At 43.8% G+C, this 15424-nt stretch overlaps 1 protein-coding gene across 4 annotated transcripts in view; it reads right to left on the bottom strand.

Annotated features, from left to right (window-relative positions):
- The window catches only part of PEX7 (peroxisomal biogenesis factor 7), a 98633-nt gene that overhangs the window by 26026 nt on the left and 57183 nt on the right, over positions 1–15424 (bottom strand). For 3 of the 4 annotated variants that reach the window (XR_014786707.1, XM_084827653.1, XM_084827654.1), the window contains one exon: positions 3052–3151. Coding sequence is in view for 2 of the 4 variants with exons in the window: in XM_084827653.1 (XP_084683779.1) it covers positions 3052–3151 (100 nt within the window). In the remaining 2 variants the exon portion in view is untranslated. Of the gene's footprint in view, positions 1–3051; positions 3152–15424 lie in introns of those variants that run through there. The other variant, XR_014786708.1, reaches the window with a different exon arrangement.

Genomic DNA, 15424 nt, shown 5'->3' with positions numbered 1-15424 from the left:
CACACACACACACACCTTTTCTCCTTTTTCCCTACATGGGGAGAAAACAACTGTCCCTCCATCCTGAATACAGTGACATATATATCTTGATCTCAAGGTAAGCAGTTTATATCTTCCAAAAAGTCACTTACACCGAATGTAATTTATTTAAACTTATATGCAGAGTACATCATGAGAAACGCTGGGTTGGATGAATCACAGGTCGGAATTAAGATTGCCGGGAGAATTATCAACAACCTCAGATACGCAGCTGATACCACCCTAAAGGCAGAAAGCGAAGAGGATCTAAAGAGCCTCTTGTTGAGGGTGAAAGTGGAGAGTGCAAAAGCTGGTTTGAAACTCAACATTAAAAAAACAAAGATCATGGCATCTGACCCCATCACTTCCTGGCATATAGAAGGGTAAGAAATAGAAGCAGCGACAAATTTTATTTTCTTGGGCTCCAAGATCACCGCAGACGGTGACTGTAGCCATGAAATTAAAAGACGCTTGCTCCTTGGGAGGAAAGCCATGGCAAACCTAGACAGTATAGTAAAAAGCAGAAACATCACCTTGCCGACAAAGGTTCGTATCATCAAAGCTATGGTTTTCCCAGTAGTAATGTATGGCTGTGAGACCTGGACTATAAGGAAGGCTGAGCGCCAAAAAATTGATGCTTTCGAACTGTGGTGCTGGAGAAGACTCTTATGAGTCCCCTGGACTGCAAGGAGGTCAAATCAGTCAATCCTAAAGGAAATCAACCCTGAGTGCTCATTGGAAGGACAGATACTGAAACTGAAGCTCAAATATTTTGGCCACCTAATGCGAAGAGAAAACTCCCTGGAAAAGACCCTGATGCTGGGAAAGATTGAAGCCAAAGGAGAATGGGATGGCAGAGGATGAGATGGCTAGATAACATCACCAATGCAATGAATATGAACTTGAGCACACTCTGGGAGAGAGCGGAGGACAGGAAGGCCTGGCGTGCTGTGGTCCATGGGGTCATGAAGAGTTGGACATGACTTAATGACTGAACAACAAATGCAAATTCAAAGTTAGATTATCAATCAACTAAAATCTAATCTTAGTCTTAATCCTACTGCATTCTTTCTTGAATATGGGGTGGTTTAGACAATCTTCTCCCCTAGAAAATGCTACACATGGTAATCTCACTCAACAGGTATGCCTGCCCTGCCTTCATGCCCCCTCTATTCCACATGTGGGTATAATGTATGCAAATTGCATGGTTTGGACCTAAGGTCCAAAGAGGTAATTTCTTGACCAATGGAATCTGAAGGAAAATAAGAGGTCAGGAAAGAACTGCAAATTTAATACCCAAGTTACAGTATTATAAAAATAAAATGTATAAAACATTATTCAAAATTTATAAAAAAAATAATGCATACAATAACTAAAATTGAACAACAGTAGGTGCAGGAAAAACCAATTATTAAACTAACTTCTCAATAACATCCAAGGGTTATAAGGGCAGATAAAATGCATCACAACCCTGTTCCAAACTTCACAGAGGCAGAAAGACGCAATTTTGCTCACACGCCACTCAAGATTTTGTTCAGGAAGAATACGAAAAAGCAGTGTGTTACCCTTATATATAAGGAATAAGTTGTTAAAAAACCTGAACAGCATGAATCTGGACTTTATTTGCTTCTGGTTTCCAGATAATTTAGCTTTTTTAAAAAATGTGATACCAAAAACTTATTGTCAAGAGGCTCCCAGCTAACCCAAGCCTAGAGGATACCTGTTTGGAGGAGGTGGATTGGGATTCCTCCACATACCCCACACCCACAGAACCTGAGCAGTCCTGTTGCACGGATGCCTCACCTTAGGAGCCCATCCTAAACCCTCTCATGGTTCCTGACTCTCCTCCCTCATCCCACTGCTCACCAGAGCACCAGCAGTGATGAACCAGATGAAATACACAGAGCTGTCATTGGGGTGGCTGCCAGAAGACCCTTTAGGTCAGGGTCTACTTGGGAGCCAGGGTCTAGTTGTGAGGAGGAAGACCAAAATCTAGCCACTGAGGAAGTGGAACCAGGTGCAACTGCTGAATCAGTAACTGCAGGTATATAAACCCTCAGTCTTCTCCTAGACCTTTGTGGGTTATTAGGTCTCACTGAGCTACTTTGCTCAGGACAGTGTACACAGGATATACAATTGTGAAATAAATAAATAAATCTCCATTTAATTTCATAAATACCTTCATCTTCAAGCACAGATAAACAAGTAAATTACAGGAGTTGAGATATGCCCTTTTCTTTTTATTTCTCAGCTCTTTCTCAACTTAAGAACTGCTGTGATGATAAATTACTTTCATCTTTGGTAGGAATATTCTACAGCACTTTTGAAACATGGTTGCTGATTACTGTCAGGAATTTCTTCACTTTAGACCACTGGTAACTTCTAAAGCAATGCTGCTTCATCTTTTTGAACCTAATGATCCTGGATTCCTGCATAAAGACCTTCTTAAGCAATTTTATACAGCTGCAAAGTCACAAATAGCATTTAATTGGAAGTCTCCAAAGCAACCAACTAAAGAGCAGTGACTGATAAAATTTGGGAGACTGAGTATGTATACACTTACTCACCAAGGAATCCTAACTTGAAGAACAGTATTATAGCAACATGGTTTCCATTTATTTCCCATGTTAAAGCTCTTCAAACTTTTGATAACATTCCAACCAACTACGGTTGCCTATATTTTTTCTGATTTACACACACACACACACACACACACACACTAACATACACTCTCACACACTACTATTATATGTTGTGTAACTTGTATTTTCATTAGGTATTGAGCTCCTACTCAGGCTGTTTCACTGTAGATCTTCCATAAGCATATCAGTTATAGTCTAAGATTTATAATTAGTGAATTCCTTTGTTTCTTTAGTTATTTTGATTTATGATTATGTACATTCTTCTTTTTATTGCCTTTATTTTGTTAACTTTATTTCAAAATAAAATAAAATTTCATGGTGAAAAAAAAGAATCTGCAGTTCAACTATGCTTTCACATAAGACAAAAAAAAGAAGTTTTCTTTTCCCTTACCTGACCCGGGTGATGCAAGCTTAAATCCAGGCCACAAGTAAACTCTGTATGATGTTCCACTGTCTCAAGCAGAGGGTCAGGTTTGGAGAAATCCCAGAATCTATAGATGGAAGCAAGAATGCAATTATGGTAATTGAAAGGCCATTTAAAAAAAAATGGAACACTGGATTGCTGATATGCTTGAAGCTGCCAGATGCTTTTAAAAACCAAACTCATCCACTTTAGAAATGCAATTAATCCTATTGCCACAAGTCTCTTGACTCATCTGCATAAATAAGTACTTCATTAAGAAAAGCATCTCCTTCAGCCCAGTATGGAAATTTCGATCAAAAGAGCTGGCATGATGATCTCCCATTGGGACAATCTGCAAAACAGTAATCTGAAGCTTCTTTATTAAATAAGTACAGCTTTACAACACATGAACCTATAAAAGCTGCCTTCTACTGTCAGAACGTTGGTCCATCTAGCCTAGTACAGTCTCCTCCAACTGACAGCAGTTCTCCAATAGCTCGGAAGCAAAGGCCTTTCACAGTCCAACTCCTAAATTCTTTTAACTGGAGATGCTAAAGATTCAATCTGGAAGCTCTACGTGACACACATTTGCTTTATCACTGAGCTATGTGCCCGTCCCCATGTTTTATCAACTGGATGCCTTCCCCAACCTGACAGATGTGTTGGACTACAACTACAACTCGCATCATTTCCATGCTGGACGTTGTAGCCCCGCACATTTGGAGCACACCAGGTTGAAGATGGCTGCTCTAAAGAAATTATTAAAGAACTCTGGGCAACAGTGGACTATTTGTATATATGGGTATCAGCACTTGAGTGAGTCCTAAAGCTAAAGCTGTCCCTGCCTAATATCTTAAAACTGGTGAGGCTGGCAAGAGACAAGAGAGAACAGAATACTCTTTGTGAACCTAAGTGATGCCACTGGCAGGGTCTACATATCACATAGCCCACCACGCCTTCTAACTATTTTTTCTTGTCACTGACACTTCAGGAAGTAAGCTTCCTTCCTGTTAATCAGAATCTTCTGCAAAACATCATCCCAAAGGTTCCTTCCCCTACAAGCCTCAACATTTCATACCATGGGTTTCAGATAGGGATGTACGAAAGTCACGTACCTTTCTGCGGATTATGTTGATGGGGGGGAGGAGGCGTTCCGTCCCTCCCGCCGGAATCCTCAACGGGGGGGGGCGATCCGTTCCTACCCTCCGGAATCCTCCACGGCTGGCTGTGCTCCGCAGCAGCTCCATGGAGCAGCTGGCCAGGCCCAGGCCAGAGCCATCCACAGCCGGATTTCTGGCCGTGGAGTGCTCTGGGTAAAAAACAACAACAACCGTGTACGCAAATGGCGGCGGCTACGGCCGCCGCCATTTGCGCTCCTTATTTTTGGCCATCTTAATCTACGTAAATATTTACGTAGACTATGACAGCGAAAATAAAGGGGAACGCAAATAGTGTAGCAGGCGCTATTTGCGTCCCTTTTTGATTCACTGTTTTAGCCTACGTAAATCTTTACGTAGGCTAAAACGGCGAATCAAAAAGGGACACAAATAGCGCCTGCTACACTATTTGTGTTCCCCTTTATTTTCGCTGTCATAGTCTAAGTAAATATTTACGTAGACTAAGATGGCCAAAAATAAGGAGCGCAAATGGCGGCGGCCATAGCCGCCGCCATTTGCGTACGTGGTTTTGTGTTTTTTTATCCAGCCATGATAGGCTATGTAAATCTTTATGTAGCCTATCACATCTTGTAAAAAAAACCAAAAAACGACAAGACTGCAAATGGCGGCGGCGGCAGCTGGTCGGAAGACCAGCCGCCGCAACATCCGCCCCAGGTAAGTCTCATCCCGGAGGGGATCCGCAGGGGGCAGGGGGTGGCAGGCCATTCCGCCATGGAGTTCAGGGGGCCGAATGCACTGGCATTCGGCCTCACCGAGATCTGTGGCGGAATTCTCTGACATCCCTAGTTTCCAGATAGCAAAAACCATGGAGCACCCTCAGAAAGATCTCTTGAGGTGACCCAGTTGATGTGTTATAGGTCGCCTCCAGTTGAGAAACCTTCCTGATTCCCAAGACCACTCATCAGCATTCCCCGTGATCATACTTCCAGATAAGATTTTGCATGAAGATAGGGTCAATTGTCTGTAGATTATTCTTAGTGTTCACTGCTTGACTAAACTTCTGATATCGCAACCTGAACTCAAACTCTGTCTGGGAGAACAGAAATAAGAGTTGCCTTCAGAAGGTTATGTAAACAAGTCCAATTCTAGATCATACCTTTCCTGTAGCCAATGGAATGTTGCTTGTTTTTAAATAAAAACTGAATTCTGATCTGGATGACATGGGAAGGAAGTATATGTTCAGTGACAAACGGGGGGTTCTAAACCTTGTGTTTGCTGCTGAGAAGCAGAGTGGGTGCATTTGTACAGCAGGTGCCAAATCTTTCCCTTGGTGGCCACTTTTCTTTTGCAACCTGTCTCCCGCCCCCGCCCCGGCTCCTTTCCCCATTTAACCAGCAAACACCTTAGAAACCCAGCTGGGGAAAAGCAGCTGGAGGTGGGGCTGTAGAAGAAAAGTGAAAAATGAGGTGGGGGAGGGACTAAACACCACCCACCCTCCCTTTGCACTGAAAATGCTCCAACCCTGCTTTGCACATCAACCGCAAACACAAGCTTGGCCCATCAATCATAGCTCTGGTCTCATTATATAACATTTGATAATGTTGCCGAGTCCTATTTTGGGGGTAGAGTACAGCTGAAAGGGACTGGAAAACTGAAAGACAGAACTCTGTTGTAAATTGCTCCACAGGTTTATTAACAACAGCGAAGTCATTTTTTCATAGCTTGTTGCTTTTAGGGGGATTTTTTTTTTTTGCACAAGTGGGACAGTTAACATTTAAAGTGCATTTACAACCAACTGTAAAACAGAAGTAATTAATTCCTCTTCTAATCCAGATTACTCGTCACACCTGTATGTCCTAGCATAAAAGGCAAAGTATGTACTTCGCAAAGGATCCCCAACGTGTGAGAACGGGTTGTTGGATTTACGTGCAAGATTTAAAGATGGGGGAATCTGTCAAGCTTGATTTCACTCAGGTTCCCACTTTTCTGATGCAAATCTTGCTCCATACCAATTCCACTTCAAATTACAATTTCTTAAAAAACGTGTATGTATTCTCATGTACATTTTTCCTAAATGTACATATTTCTATGTGCACTATTTCAAATGTGCACAGTTGAAGTGTTTTTCCCCATTTAATAAAGTGTTTCGGAGTGTGTATTTTTATGCACCTTTAAAAAAATCACATTTTTGTATGCATTTTTTCTACGTCGTTTCAAATGTATGCTTTTTTTCTTCCTAGAACTGCATTTCTAACTTTCAAAATATACAGATTTCGAGGGCAAACTGCATTCTGGTTTGTGTTTATATTTAGGAAGTGTGAATTTGTTTAATTTGCATTAAAATGCAAACCAAATGCATTTCTTACCCATCTCTAGTTTGATTATTTTCCCAAAGCTTATACTGAAAACTCAAGTTAAATGCAGCAAGTTAAATGTAGGCCATATCATTTAAGCGCTATAACAAAAGTTATGTGTATCCTGTATTTATAAATAAAAATAAAATCTAGACTGATGTAATCCTAATACTGTGAAATAAAATCAGACAAATCTGCATATTTTTGCACACTTTGTTCTTCATTTTAACGATTATGCATGATTTACTCTGTTTCTGATAGTCACAGAAGGGGGCAAGCACCCAGACAGGATGACTAAAGTGTGGGTGAGGGGCATATGATAACGGTTTATGAAATTATGCATGGTGTAGACTAGAGGGAAAAGAGATTTTTTCTTCTTCTTCTCCCATAACACTAGAATTCAGGCCAATTTATAAAATTTACTGTCACAAGATGTAGTTAAAGTCAGGGAGGATCAATTGTGAGATTGTAAACCTGCAGGCAAGAACTGTCTTCCTTTCACCGATCTTATACAAGCCATTCTGGGAGCCTTTTGGCTGAAGAATCTCACCGGGGGTGGGGGGGGATTCTACAAACAGATTGAAGCCCAAGGTCCTACCCAATCATCAGACCTTTAGTCCAGCAACCCATCTGGCTCAAGACATTTTGCTGCCTGAGGTGAAGGGAAAGATGACCCCACCCCACCTAAATCCACACACACAAGCCAACTGGTCAGGTAGACTTCTACTTCCAACCAATGTTGTCCTTTTATTTTTTATTCTTCCCGGGGCTCCTTCTCTCTCTTCACATTTAGGCACTATGCTTACAAAGATTAATGTTTAGTGTTCTTCATAATATACACAATGTAGAATCATTATCAAGAAGGGGTGAGGGAGAAAGGCATCAATCTATGCAAAATTCAATTCAGGAACAGTTCAGGCACACAGTAAACACTAGAGGCTAAAGAATGTGTTTGTTTGAGCCGTCTTCATTAATTTCTCTGCAGATTACCTGACCAGAATGGGGGCTACACAATGGATGTGCTATGGCAACAGCCCTCTTTAGATTCTCCTAGGACTAGAGGAAGAGGAAAGAGAGGTCATTTTCCAACAAGCTCATTTCAAAGAGCAGAAGCATACACAGATCACATTCATCCTTATATTAGTCCATAAATGCCTTGCAGGATGCTTTGGTACGTACGTTCTTGTGGGGAGGACAAGCTTTCTAGGAGTTATATGCAAGATAATCTATGGGATTGCCCTCCCATTAGAAGGAAACCTCTGATCTCGGAGGCTTCTGCCAATCCTATGCCCTGCTGCTGGCAAAGTCGGAGGAGCGACGGAGGCAATTTTCGCCTCTCCATCCTTTTTTATTATATTTTCTAGATGGGCCACTGGACAGATCCCAGCCTCTCCTCTCTCCTCCCACCAGAAAGCCCCCTTCTTCTCCTCCTGGAGTTTAATTTGCAACCTTGGGAAGCAGGTTCTTTCTGTAGTGGCTGTGAGGGGCCAGGATCAGAACCCAGAGTCTCCTTCCTGAGGTTGCAGTAGTGTAGCATGGGATTGCCTTCTTAGTTATTTGTTTTAAACTTACAAAAAAAAGGGGAGGGGGAGAATCATAGTCAAATGTTAATTCTATTACATTTCTTTGTCTAATATTTCGAAAGGCCTATTTTTGAAAAATAATACTAAGAGAAGAATCATATGGTTCTTAGACAGCATCCCAGGGTCCATAAGATTGTGCAGGAAAACCCCTCCAAAACCACAGACAGTGCTCTGATGGTTTTCTTGACACTGGAACCCCCAGTTTGGCTCCGCCCAGCTACCTTGGAGTTTCTGCAGTAACTCTCTCTACAAGGTTGCAACTGTGACCTCACAGAGTGGGGGAAATTGGCAAATGGGAGTGTGTCAGTGGGTAGGTGTAGAGTGGCTGATGGTCTGTGGCAGGGATAGGCAAGCTTTTAAGGGCCTGTGGGCACATCTAGCAAATAAATTAGACCTGGGCACCCCCCACAAAATGGGCATACTGCAGATGAAAGCACTGGCTTGCAGCCACCTGTCATCTCCATTTCCTCAGAATGTATCTGAGTCCCATGTGTGGCCCAGAGGCATTCATGGGAAAAGGAGATGGAAGCACCTAGAGGCCCTTACTTTGCTTTGAAGCAATTCCAAGGACAAATAAGAATTTTTGTTTTAAGTGGGAGGAGTAGGGGACCTTGGAAGGTGCACTGATCCCCATGGCGCCACATTGCCTACCCCTGATCCGAGGGATCCTAAGCTGTCTTAGTTCCCAACCATGCCCAGCAAATATCCCCAGCTCAAGAAACATCTAAATGTTTCAGTGAGAGGGAATTATTTTTCTTCCATGGATAGAAGAAAAATACTCTAAGCCCCGCCTCCCTCTTGACTTCTACCCTGTCAGCAAGATCCAACAGGGCATATGAAGGAGCACTCCAATCTCATAGGACTGCATTCTTAATAATACTACTATACTTGGTAAGCTACCATTAAGTAGCTTAAGGCGACCACCTCAGGCAACAGATGAGTTCATTAAAATGGTGACAAGTTATTTTGTTTCCACAGCTTGGGGCGACAGGGGAAGATTTCACTTTTCTGTCCTTGGGCCAGCCATGTCCTTAATAAGCTAACTTACTTTATGATTAACCTAACTAAAAAAATAGAACTCCACAAATGTATTTTACTTGGTAACTGAAAAGATATCTTTAAAATACAAGAACATTATAGACTAGAGATTATTAATAACATGAATTGTAAGTAATTCTTACAGTTCTTTCCCAGGGGAAGGAGCCTGGGAAAGGAGGACCAGCCAGCAGCTGCACCGGGTGATCCTGAGCCTGAGCCTGCTTCTGCCCCTGCCCACAGGTACTTAAGGCGGGGCTGCCAGAGGCAGCGCCTCGGCAAGTGCGACGCTAAGTGCGCACTTAGCGTCGCACTTGGGAGTCGCGTAGGACCTGAAGACCTACCCACCTGCTTCTCCAGAGACACCAGCAGCCACAATACCAGCAGCAAATAGCGGCAGCAGAAGGCAGCAGCTTTAAAGACAAGGGGAAAGGGGCAAACGTGGACTTTATCTGCTCCTTCTTAGCTGCTGTTCTCTTTTATCTCTTTTATCTTTTATATTCTTTTACACTGTTGTGCTATTTATATCTTAACATTTTAATATGTGCCTGGGAGGACTATTGGGCAACTCAGGGAGTCAGAGAGGTGCCACCATAATTATGGTCACGGGCAGGGGGAGGTATGGCATTGGGGGATTAACAGGCCAGCTGAGGAGAAGAGGGGCTAGGCACCTTACGGCTGTCCCCTCTTCTGGTTCTTCCCCCAACCTGATGGTTCCTGGCAGCCTTACCAGTCTGCCCTCGGGTCTGGTGGTGCTGCTGCTGAATGCCAGGTTGGCCCAAAATAAAATCTCCCTCATCCATGACTTGATTGTAGATGAGGGGGCTGACCTGGCATGTATTACTGAGACCCGGGTGGGGGAACTGGGAGGGGTCACTCTCTCCCAGCTGTGCCCTCTTGGGTACTCGGTGCAGCACCAACACCGACTTGAGGGTCGGGAAGGGGGGGTTGCCGTGGTCTATAGGAATTCAATCTCCCTCTCCAGGCTTCCTGCTCATTCAAGTGCAGATCTTGAGTGTTTGTACCTTGTGCTGGGTACCCGGGACAGATTAGGGATTCTGTTGGTGTACCACCCATCCCGCTGCCCATCAGACACCCTGCCTGAGCTGACGGAGGTGGTCTCGGACTTGGTGTTGAGGACCCCTAGGATGATGGTCCTGGGGGATCTCAACTTCCATGCCGAGGCCGCTGTATCCGGGGCGGCTCAGGACTTCATGGCCGCCATGACAACCATGGGGCTGTCCCAACATGTCATCGGCCCAACGCATACAAAAGGACACACACTTGATCTGGTTTTCTCGACTGGGCAGGAGGATGGTGATCTGAAAGTGGAGGAATTAACATCTGTCCCTTTGTCATGGTCAGATCACTTCCTGCTGAGGTTTAGACTCCTGGCGGCCTTTCCCCTCTGCAAGGGTGGGGGACCTATTAAAATGGTCCGCCCCTGGAGATTAATGGATTCCGATGGATTCCAGAGGGCTCTGGGGGATTTTCCTGCTGGTATGGCTGGTGCTCCTGTCGAAGCCCAGGTCGCTCTGTGGAATGCAGAGATGACTCGGGCGGTTGACACGATCGCGCCCAAGCACCCTCTCCCTCTGAGCAGAGCCCGGCCAGCTCCTTGGTATACACCTGAGCTGAGAGCAATGAAGCAAGAGGGGAGACGGCTAGAACGCAGGTGGAGGAAAACTCGTGCTGAGTCTGACCGAACACAGGTAAGAGTCCACTATCGAGCCTACTCTGTGGCGGTGAGGGTGGCAAAGAGACAGTTCTTTTCCACCAGCATTGCATCTTCTCAGTGTCGTCCAGCGGAGCTTTTCCGAGTGGTTCGTGGCCTGTTACATTCTGGGCCAGGGAGAGAGGCGGTGGAACCCTCGGTAGCACGCTGTGACGAGTTTGCGCGGCACTTTGAGGATAAAGTCGCTCAGATTCGTCATGAATTGGACACCACCATTAATGCAGTTCCATTGGTAGAGGCGTTCAGAGCACCGTCTGGTCCAGTTTTATTGGATGAGTTTCAGTTACTGAGGCCTGAGGATGCGGACAAGGTGCTTGGCCAAGTCCGATCGACCACTTGTGTGCTTGACCCTTGCCCTTCATGGCTTATTAAATCAAACAAGGAGGGGTTGTCCGGCTGGGTCCAGGAGGTTGTAAATTTCTCCTTGAGAGAGGGTGTGGTGCCTGCCGCTTTAAAAGAGGCAGTAATTAGACCACTCCTGAAAAAGCCTAACCTGGACCCAGAGGATGTTAACAATTATAGGCCAGTGGCCAACATCCCCTTCCTGGGCAAGGTGCTTGAGCTGGTGGTTGTAGGACAGCTCCAGGCACTGTTGAATGAAACGGATTATCTAGATCCATTTCAATCGGGCTTCAGGCCTGGTTTTGGAATGGAAACTGCCTTGGTCACCCTGTGGGATGACCTCTGCCGGGAGAGGGACAGGGGGAGTGCGACCCTGTTGATTCTCCTGGACCTCTCAGCGGCTTTCGATACCATCGACCATGGTATCCTTCTGGATAGGTTGTCTGGGTTGGGAGTAGGAGGCACTGCACTACAGTGGTTCCGCTCCTACTTGGATGGCCGATTCCAGAAGGTGGTGCTGGGGGATTACTGCTCTGTGCCATGGGGTTCCACAGGGCTCTATTTTATCCCCCATGCTGTTTAACATCTACATGAAACCGCTGGGGGAGGTTATCCGGAGGTGTGGGCTGAGGTGCCATCAATATGGAGATGACACCCAGCTCTACCTCTCTTTTACATCAAAACCAGGTGAGGCAGTGACTGTTCTGAATCAGTGCCTGGGCACGGTAATGGACTGGATGAGGGCTAATAAACTGAAACTCAATCCAGACAAGACGGAGGTACTGTTAGTGGGTGGTTCGTCTGCCCAGCTAGGTGATATTCAACCTGTTCTGGAGGGGGTTGCACTCCCCCTAAAGGATCAGGTTCATAGTTTGGGGGTGCTCTTGGATCCAGAACTGTCACTTGAGGCACAGGTGAACTCAGTGGCACGGAGCACTTTTTATCAGCTTAGGCTGGTATACCAACTACACCCTTATCTGGACAGAGATAGCCTTGCTACAGTTATCCATGCTCTGATAACTTCTCGTCTGGATTACTGCAATGTGTTATACGTGGGGCTGCCTTTGAAAACGGCCCGGAAACTTCAGCTGGTCCAAAATAGGGCAGCGAGATTGTTAACAGGGGCTGGCCTGCGAGCTCATATTACGCCAGTACTTTTCCAGCTGCACTGGCTGCCAGTCCATTTCCGGGCCCGACTCAAAGTGCTGGTGTTAACAGTCAAAGCCCTTAACGGTTTGGGGCCAGGTTACCTGAAGGATCGCCTCCTCCCATATGTGCCTGCCCGGACCTTAAGATCATCATCAGCGGCCCTTCTCCGTGAGCCCCTGCCAAAGGAAGTTAGGCGGGTGGCTACTAGGAGGAGGGCTTTTTCTGCTGTGGCACCCCGGCTCTGGAATGAGCTCCCTAGTGAGGTTCGCCTGGCGCCTACATAGTATTCCTTTCGGTGCCAGGTGAAGACCTTTTTATTTTCCCAGGCATTTTAGCATTTTAGCTTTCTAAATTTTTATCTTTGCTGTTTTAAATCTGTATTTTAAACTCTTGCACTGCTAGGTTTTATTGTGGTTGTATTGTTATATTGTGGTTTTAATGTTCTGTATATTTTAAATTGTTTTATTGTGTGTTGTTTGGATTTAATTTTTGTGAACCGCCCAGAGAGCTTCGGCTATTGGGCGGTATAGAAATAAATAAATAAATAAATAAATATAGCTGTACTTCAAATAGCATTACCATATGTCAAAAAGGCTACATTGCAACATTTAGGGATTGTTAGGTTAGAAAGGTAAGAAGGACATGATAGAGGTGTATAAAATTATGTTGTAGAGAAAGTGGGGAAAGGGAACTGCGCCTACCTCTCCCATAATATAACCCCCCAAAATTGAGTGGCATAAGGTTCAGGGCAGACACAAGGAACTATTTTTTCACACAGTTAAACTATGGAATTCACTACCATAAAATGTGGAGATGGCCACTAGTACAGATGGCTTAAAAGGGGATTAGACAAAACCATGGAGGTAAGACTTGTCAATGGATATTAGTCATGATGGTTGTATGCAACCTCCAGGTTTGGAGGCTCTAGGCCTCTGAGCAACGATGGGAGGAAGCTATTGCCATTACATCCAACTTGTGGGCTCCCTAGATGCATGTGGTTAGTCATTATGGGAAACAGGATGCAGAACTGGATGGACCTTTTGTCTACCAGGGCTCTTGTGTAGGAGAATTTGGTTTCTGACTCATTGTCCAGATATGTACTTCTCCTGATTTGGTTAGGAGATGGAATGACAAAGTATTGTCATTACTTTGCCAACCAATTACTTTGCCAACCAATAATGAATCTGAGGGGATTTCTTAGCTGCTCACAATCCATACAGCATAATTTGGGAAAGTGTTATGGGTCCATGAAGCAACCACTTATTTTTGTGATTTTTACTTTTTGAGGAACCTTCCGCCTTTTCCCATTTAGTGATCCTGGTTCTCAATTAGGCCTCCACTTTCTTGAGCCAGAAAGGCTCATTATGACATTTTACAATTCCTATGCAAAGATAATATCCATTATTGCTCATCATTCCAGCTATGAAGAAATCTGTGCATACTTTATTTGAAAACACCCTAATTCAAGAGCAAGAGACACCCTGCATGGTTAATTAGGCACCTGAATACTCACAGAAAATAATCTTATTCAATGTAATCATTTCTTATAGGCCCCTTCCAACCCTACTATTCTATGATTCTGCTATGGAATATTAGTGAATTAAGATTCATATTCCTACTGTACCTACAGGTTCCATATAAGACTGTGTTTGAACACACTACCTGTTGCTTATGTATACAGAACTTGTATAAAGAACCTTCATGCACTTTCCAGAAGAAAGGTTATTTCAGGTGCTACTGAAAGTTCAGAAATAACCCCATTTATATAACATTCTCCACCTGTCAAGCTTTAATTGAAAATAAAAAAACAGGATTTAAGGAATGGGCATTTTCCCTTTAGAAGTGCATATGGTATACCAAATGTTCTGGATTATAGTTTTCTATAGGATATTTATTACTGGCCACTTCCTGTAACTGATAGTTCATTTTCACAGATGACTAGATATTCTATATACACACGCTGAGTGCATTCCTCATAAAAACAGTCCAGTAACTCTCACAGCTACCGTTTTCCAAGTTTAAGAAAAAAATAAGCTGCAATTCACTGTTTTAATTAAAAGTCCAGAAATTAATGTAGTCAGGTAAATCCCTATGGGATTCCTATATTGCCCAAAAAAATGTTGTATGCTAATCTGTGTTGAAACTGCATATCAGTCCTACAATCCATAGGCAGGGTTATAAACATAAAAGCTGCCTGCTACAAATATATTTAGATATATTCTCTTCCTAAGCAATAGTTCGTGTTTTGGCTTGTTTGAAGCCATTTTTCCTCCCTATGGTGTGTTACCCGATTATATGAACCAGTAACTGCACTTGTCTCAGCCACAGTAATCGGTGATGGTTCCTAAAGATCACAGAGATGACTGCTGCAGAGCCCCACGGGCTTCCAGCACAGACCTGTCAGTCAGTTGCTCACACAACATCTTGATCATATGGAAAGTAGCCTAAGGTGAGATGACGTGTGAATTACCATGTGGTGTTTCAGCAACCCCACCTTAATTTAGTGAAAGTTTTATGTTTTTACTCTTATTGTGTTGGGGGTCAATTTTAACCCCAAATGTGGGTATGATTTAGTATGGAATAACAGAAAACCAATATGAATATAGGGGTCAAAGTGACACACACACACCCCCTGCATTGCTGCTTACTAGTTGCTCTTCATGTAGGAGCAGAGAGGGTGAAAGAGTAATATTTCATCTATTTTCATAATAGACAGATTACTCGGGGTTTTTTTAACATTACCACAAATGGTATCGGGGTCAACAGTAGCTCAGAGATACTATAAAACTCCTTTACAAACTTGAATATTTTAAACCTTCCCCATTGTTGTGATTCAGCAAAAGTTTTCCCCCCCAGGATTTGAATTTGATTAAGCAATTCTGAATAAGCAGGGTACCTGGTAAGTGTTAAACATTTTCATTGTTGGTACTGAAGTTTCTCTTAACCATAGTTAAGGTGGGAGCTGGAAAGTGCTGTAGTATGGCTCCTGATCTTGTAACAGTGGTTAAGAAAGTGCAAGCTCCCTATCTACACCATCCCAGAGCT

Source organism: Heloderma suspectum, chromosome 1 (assembly GCF_057233095.1).
Source record: "Heloderma suspectum isolate Gila_16-S chromosome 1, 16-S_ref, whole genome shotgun sequence".
NCBI lineage: Eukaryota > Metazoa > Chordata > Lepidosauria > Squamata > Helodermatidae > Heloderma > Heloderma suspectum.
This window is presented reverse-complemented; position numbering and strand designations above follow the sequence as displayed.